Consider the following 6,560-nt stretch of genomic DNA (forward strand, 5'->3'; position numbering starts at 1 on the left):
AGCAATACACTAATGAGACAGCCTTCCAGGGAGCGAAACACACTGTACTGATACTGCCTTCCAGGCAACGAGACGTTAATAAGACTGCCTTCCAGGGATCAAGACACTAATGAGACAGCCTTCCAGGGAGCAAAACACACTGTACTGAGACACGTTCCTACGAAGCAAGACACACCCTAATAAAAGATTGCCTTCCAGCAAGCAAAACACACGCTAATAAGACTGACTTCCAGAGAACAGACACTCTGAGACTACTTTCCTGAGACACTGCCAATGAAATGCTTTCCAGCACGGTATTAGACTGCCTTGAAATAAATGACACGCTGCTATCCTAATGAGACTGCCTTTTAATAGTCACCCCTAATAAGCGAGCACAGCCAATGAGAACTTGTAATTTCCCATGTACTCCATGCTGCCAGCCAACAAGCTACTTCCTGGTTCTCATGCCAACCAGGATGTGAAGATGTGGCCGCTTTAAGGTGACGTTCCTATCCGGCAAGTGATGACGTTTCCAGCAGCGGTGTTTCAAGCCTCTCCTTGAGTCTGTCCGTAATCCCTCCCCCTGCAGTGCCCCAGCCAATCGTTGTGTGAATCTCTCTTTCCCAGAGCGAGACTTGGCACGCAGGAGACCTGATTGCGCATGCCCAGCATCTCCTGCCTGACTGTCTGTCTCTACCCGTCATGTCTCCGCTGCTATCCGTCTGTCCGGGATCCGGGCCCCGCCGTTCTTCGCTCCTCTTCCCACTCTTCGTGCTGCTGCAGCTCGGCCTCTCCCAGAGCCTGTACTTCCACATTGGGGAGACGGAAAAGCGCTGCTTCATCGAGGAGATCCCGGATGAGACCATGGTGATAGGTGAGGGGCAGGCCGCGTTACCACGGTAACCTTGCCCAGGCTGGGCGTGCGGTGTGTTTCTGCTGTTATTAGTCTTGCCTTGGCAGCGGTGCGCCTGCTTGGGAATTAACATGGTAACACTGCCCAGGACGGTACTGTTACTATGGCAACTGATGGAGGCATTAACATGACCACTCTTGCCAAGTAACATATAGTACTCTGGCATGCCAGGGTGGATGGAATGTGTTACCTTTGCAGAGGGTATTTGACATTATGCCCAAAAGCACTTGGTGCTACCCTGACATTGGTTAGCTGCCCCTTTAAGTTATTAATTGGTTAATTAGCTGCACTTTTTATATCCCATTAGCCAACTTTCGCCCGTGTCCCGTAACGACAGGCCATATTTATTATGCAGTACTAAACTATAGAGCATATCATTGTCCCATTACTTGCATGTATTGTAAGGGAGTAAGGGAGTGGGGGAGGGGGTAGGACTGCCTAGTCAAAATGGCTGTTTCTTTCTCACAGTTTGCAGCTGTGTTTACCTGTAGGGTCCTGTGGTCTCCCTGTGTGTCAGCGGGGACACGAAGCTCTGGTTATCTAATATCTCTCTGTATTTTCTGTATTGGTTAATGCAGTGGTTGGTTCTCAATCTTTTTTTAAACTCCCTCCACCAAACATTTGATTTGCCTCTGGGCCCCCATTGTGTATTCAGTGCGCAAAGAAAGAAGTCCAAAATTTGGGGGTTGGTCCCCTCGAATCCAATTTAAAAGCGTAAATATTCTACATAGTGTGATATATTCATTAGGTTATTAATCCAGGAAAATGACATCTTAATATCCTACCCTTTCTTTACTGCTTTCTGTAACTTCAAGTGGCTATGCCCCCCTTGTCAGTCTCCTGGGCCCTCTCAGACTGGGACACGTTGCTTTATTGACCATCTAAAATATAGAAAGATACATGAATAGTGTCAGCAGGAACCTACAGTCTGTTCCTATCACTTTTTTATTTTCTCAGCATCTTTCGCTGTCTCTTTGCAGGAAATTACAAGACTCAGCTGTGGGACAAGCAATCAGAAACTTTCCTGCCCTCCACCCCAGGTCTGGGCATGCACGTAGAAGTGAAGGACCCAGATGGGAAGGTAAGGAAGGGGTGTATATCTTGTCTCATTGTTACGCACTCATTGTTATGGCCTCCCTGCTGACACCTGGATAACAGAATTCCAGCTTCATCACAGAAAGAGAGCAGCTGGAGTTTGGTTACTGTGTAATGAACCTTCATCCTGATGACTTCTCATGGAGTAAGAGAGCGAGAACTCCTATTCCTGAGGGTTTCACCTTCTTACTGGAATAAGCTGAAGTCGGGCACATAACTGAACTCTGTAGGAGGGCGCCCAGGGCTAGTTTGTAGGGGAATTGAATATCTTCACTTTTTTAAAAGGAATCTGCAAGAAACATCATTGGTCACGTAATGATTCGGGCTGGATACCGACTGGGAGAGCTGCTTTTTATATTTAAAGCAGAATAATTTCTTGCCATTTAGATATAAATTTGTCTTTGTTTAGGGATCCTTACAAAACCACAACTGAGGGGACCACCGAAAGTACATTCCCATGTTGTGGAATATGTTTGCGCTTTACAAATAAACAATAATAATTGTATTAACGTGTAGAAGATGGTATTTGATGGTAGACAACAACCACTTTGTCCACCTAGTCTACCTGTTGCTATTTATTTAGCGCAAACCATGCATGCAGCTTTGGCTCCGCAGCACATTGCAGTGTATGTTATAGATATGTGTATATTGCTCCTTAATACCACTGACAGCAAAGGTTTTTAGAGCGTGTCCTAAGTAACTCTCTCCCCTCTCTCAGGTGATTATGTCCAGACAGTACGGATCAGAGGGCAGATTTATCTTCACCTCCCACACCCCTGGAGAGCACCAGATGTGCCTGCACTCTAACTCCACGCGCATGTCTCTCTTTGCTGGAGGGAAGCTGGTGAGCCGGGAATCTTCTTGTGTTTTATTGAATTGTTCCTTTTTCACTCCACAGAGTTAATAAACACACAGATAACCAGCAAGCTCTAAGAAACCCCCCAAATTGATACATATGTATGTATGTAAAACAGCAAGCACTCCAACATTGTAATCCAAATAAGCATGGTGCTAGTCCCATAAGTGTGTGTGTGTGTGTGTGTGTGTGTGTGTGTGTGTGTGTGTGTGTGTGTGTATATATATATATATATATATATATATATATATATATATATATATGTGGCAATTGGAGTGCTACTAGGCGTGGCTAAATGTATACAACAAAAAACAAAGAAGCCCAAAGCTACATCCAATATGACAAAAATATACAATGAAATACCTATATATCTCTTGAAAAATGGGTCATTTAGTTAAACCCTAGATTCTTATTTAACTCTATCGTTAGAGGAAGAATGATCGCATTGGATCTGTCACAACCAGCTGCATGAAAGAGAACTGCTCACTTGGAAAGCTCGGCCCTCCCCACTTTCCAAGTGAGAAGTTCTCTTTCATGCAGATGGTTGTGACAGATACAATGCGATCATTCTTTCTCTAACTATAGAGATAAATAAGAATTGTAATCAGTTAGTATTAGGACCTGCAATATTTGGTAATGCCTTGAAGTGGCTAGCAGGCTTAAAATGCTTTGGCCAAAGAGTTGAACTAAATTACCCTTTTTTTCAAGAGATATATATATATATATAGCTATTTCACTGTATGTTTTTGTCATATTGGATGCAGCTTTGGGCTTCTTTGTTTTTTGTTGTTCACTCCACAGGGTCCCAGAAAAATGTCCTGGTGACATAACTTGCTTCTGAGTACACAATAACCTTATCACTTGGTGAACATGGCCCTCATCCTTAAAAATGCAGTGTGTTGCAGACCCCTCAGGCAGAAGAAGGGTTAACAGGGCGCCTCAACCAATCAACTTTAATGGATATTATGCGTACGTCACTTCCAGTGTCAGACTTACTTATCACTTACCTCTCCCCTCCCCCTTTCTTTCTCCCCTCCCCCGGCCCAGCGAGTTCACCTGGACATTCAAGTAGGAGAGCACACCAATAATTACCCGGAGATCGCAGCGAAGGACAAACTGACAGAGCTGCAGCTCAGGGTGAGGCAGCTGCTGGACCAGGTGGAGCAGATTCAGAAGGAACAGAACTACCAGAGGGTGAGAGGGGATCACTGAGTGTGTGATGTGGGGGTGTTACTGTATTTGGGCGATCGCGGTGTGTATGTTGGTGGGGTCAGTGTGTGTATGTAGGGGGGGGGTGTCACTGTGGGGTGCATGTGGTAGGGTGGGATTTGCTTTCTCTTGGTGGCTGAGGAGATAGCTAATGATCGTGTGACCATCGGACGGGCACTTAAGGGCCTTTACGTCCTCTCTATTTTGCACTTGCTTACTGCTCTCCTTTTCATGTGCTGTGTTTCTGTCTGTTCCTAGTCTTCCTCCTCTGACCTCCCTTTTTAAAATGTAACTAACAATGAAATACATATGGGGAGAAAATCTATAAAACTCAGGTTGGCTAATCTGCTTTATAGAATAGGATTTTTTTTTTAGGCTGGGGGAGCTGCACATTTAATTCTAACGGGCCGTGTTCTGTTGTCAGTACCGTGAGGAGAGGTTCCGGCTAACCAGCGAGAGCACCAACCAACGCGTCCTATGGTGGTCCATCACCCAGACCCTCATCCTTCTCCTTACCGGCATCTGGCAAATGAAGCACCTCAAGAGCTTCTTCGAGGCCAAGAAACTGGTGTGAAGCTACTTTAACGTCCACCTGATTTCACATGCACACACACCAGGGGAAAAAAACACACCGCGTGTTAGTAACAGCTCATATGTCGCCACTTTTGTTATAGGTCAATTTCGCACAAGTGTAACCTTTTATCTGCTGGAGCCAAAGCCGGGTAGTGGGTGGGGGTGGGGTTAACCCCCTTCACCGCCAGAGGGGACGGCGATGGAACCCTCTGGCAGCGAAGAGGGGATACTGAAGTTGTGGGACTGCCCGACTCCACCACTCTGGCATTATTATGGCACAGGGTGAGGTGCATTGCCCCGCCACCTGCCTCTGTGAGGTCACAGCCAGTGGTGAGCAGTGCATCCTTAACGACAGAACCCTGCTGCCTGCACACGCCATAACTCTTAACAGCTGTAGTCCTGCTCGGCGGATTAGTAAAAGACGTTACAGGGAAAGCGCTTTCACAGCCAATCTGAGTGCTCCTGTCTGCTTGTACTCGACAGCTCATGGATTCAGGTGACATTTTTACATTGTAGTACCTGCGTAGTTTCTGTATTTAATGCATTGAAGGCTCTTCCAGCAGACGATGGGTGCGCATACCCGACGATAAACAATAAATAAACTTGTGCGGATATTTCTAACGGGGTTACAGAGCAGGCATGAAAAGATATTTTCTGTGTGTGTGTGCGCGCATGTATAGAAACTATACAGAATGTTTTCAGCGCAGCAGTAAGACTGGTACTAAATTTGTTTCTAAACAAAAATAAACTTTTTGTCCGAAATACTGTATTTAAAAAAAGTAGGATGTGGGGGGTGGGTGCTGTATAAAATGAGTTGTTTCGAAACGTTTATTGGTGTGAAAGACAACGGGGACGGATCCCAAACTCGAAAAGGAAGATAATCTGCTTTCCTTGGGTGACGAATATTAAATATTCAGACTGTAAAGCCAAGATGAATAATATGGCCGCTGGATTTCTGAAGATTTAAAGAGCATTCAGAAAGGAAACGTGCAAATAACAAGCCACCCCAGAGAGGACTGTGGGTTTTAAACCACTTTGATAATCTTTGCCCACAGTCAAAGATAAAACTAATACACATTTCCCTGCCTGACCCTTTAGTCCTGGTAATATGTTCATAGACAATAGTTTATATACTGTCAGATAGCACTACAATCAGATTGAAAAATGAAGATATGTAGATGGAAAAATAGGTGTATGGGAAATAGGGCCCCCTACAAAATACCAATATGGGGAAACCCTATTGGTATTTTGGATGTACATGGGCAGATTGCCGTTATCTGGAGGCCCTGCGGGCTGGGTGGAAGTCTTCTAACTGCAGAAGATACAAAAGATATACAGTACAGATTTACCCCTCCCTCCCCCTTGGTTTAGTTGTCTCTGGTGTATTTGTTTGGAAATCATTCAAGGAAAATAATGTTTCATTCTATCACTGTCTTGGATTGTAATAAAAGGAGTAATATTATTTTTTCCCCCCAACTTTTTCTTTATTGGTTTTTCAAGATTTACATCAACCGGTTTTGTAGAGGTGGGAGTGGTAAGATTACAAACAGAAAGGGGGGCGGGAAGGGGGTGGATTACATGTCTACTGTTGCACTCGTATTTCTCGTGATCACGTAATATTTTTACAAACATTTTCATTACGGCCAAGACATAGGAACATCAATGATATGTCACCCTCAGCTATCCCAGATCGAACTCTATTCTTGCTCTCCATTAGTCAAACCAGTGGTGGGCAACATGGTACACATCAAGGGTTCAGCCACTTAAAGGGCTGCACGTGGTCTTTTGCCATATAACCACTCCCTATAACTCCTGCAATCTCCCCATATAAACGCTCCCTATAACTCCTATTGCCCCATATAACCGCTCCATGTAACTTCTATTGCCCCATATAACCACTCAATATAACTCCTATTGCTCCATATAACCACTCCG

The 6,560-nt window shown here is 44.8% G+C and overlaps 1 protein-coding gene across 2 annotated transcripts; it reads left to right on the plus strand.

Annotated features, from left to right (window-relative positions):
- The first annotated feature begins 618 nt into the window (after positions 1-618).
- Positions 619-6,087, plus strand: TMED4 (transmembrane p24 trafficking protein 4). 2 transcript variants are annotated; one of them, XM_075601718.1, is made up of 5 exons: positions 619-853; positions 1,873-1,973; positions 2,706-2,831; positions 3,891-4,037; positions 4,428-4,620. In XM_075601718.1, the coding sequence occupies exons 1-5, from the start codon at positions 682-684 to the stop codon at positions 4,482-4,484; spliced, it is 603 nt and encodes a 200-aa protein (XP_075457833.1). In that variant the 5' UTR covers positions 619-681; the 3' UTR covers positions 4,485-4,620. The 2 variants fall into 2 exon arrangements, with proteins under 2 accessions (XP_075457833.1, XP_075457832.1); XM_075601717.1 differs by having other exon boundaries at positions 620-853; positions 4,477-6,087.
- Positions 6,088-6,560: the final 473 nt, after the last annotated feature.

This window comes from Ascaphus truei, chromosome 5 (genome assembly GCF_040206685.1).
Source record: "Ascaphus truei isolate aAscTru1 chromosome 5, aAscTru1.hap1, whole genome shotgun sequence".
Taxonomy (NCBI): domain Eukaryota; kingdom Metazoa; phylum Chordata; class Amphibia; order Anura; family Ascaphidae; genus Ascaphus; species Ascaphus truei.

What these genes read in the sequence shown, in the direction of transcription:
- TMED4 (XM_075601717.1), top strand. Translation starts at nt 682, where the DNA reads ATGTCTCCGCTGCTATCCGTCTGTCCGGGATCCGGGCCCCGCCGTTCT. An exon ending in GGATGAGACCATGGTGATAG is followed by an intron (nt 854 to 1,872) that starts GTGAGGGGCAGG and finishes GTCTCTTTGCAG; the next exon opens with GAAATTACAAGACTCAGCTG. An exon ending in AGGAACAGAACTACCAGAGG is followed by an intron (nt 4,038 to 4,476) that starts GTGAGAGGGGAT and finishes TTCTGTTGTCAG; the next exon opens with TACCGTGAGGAGAGGTTCCG.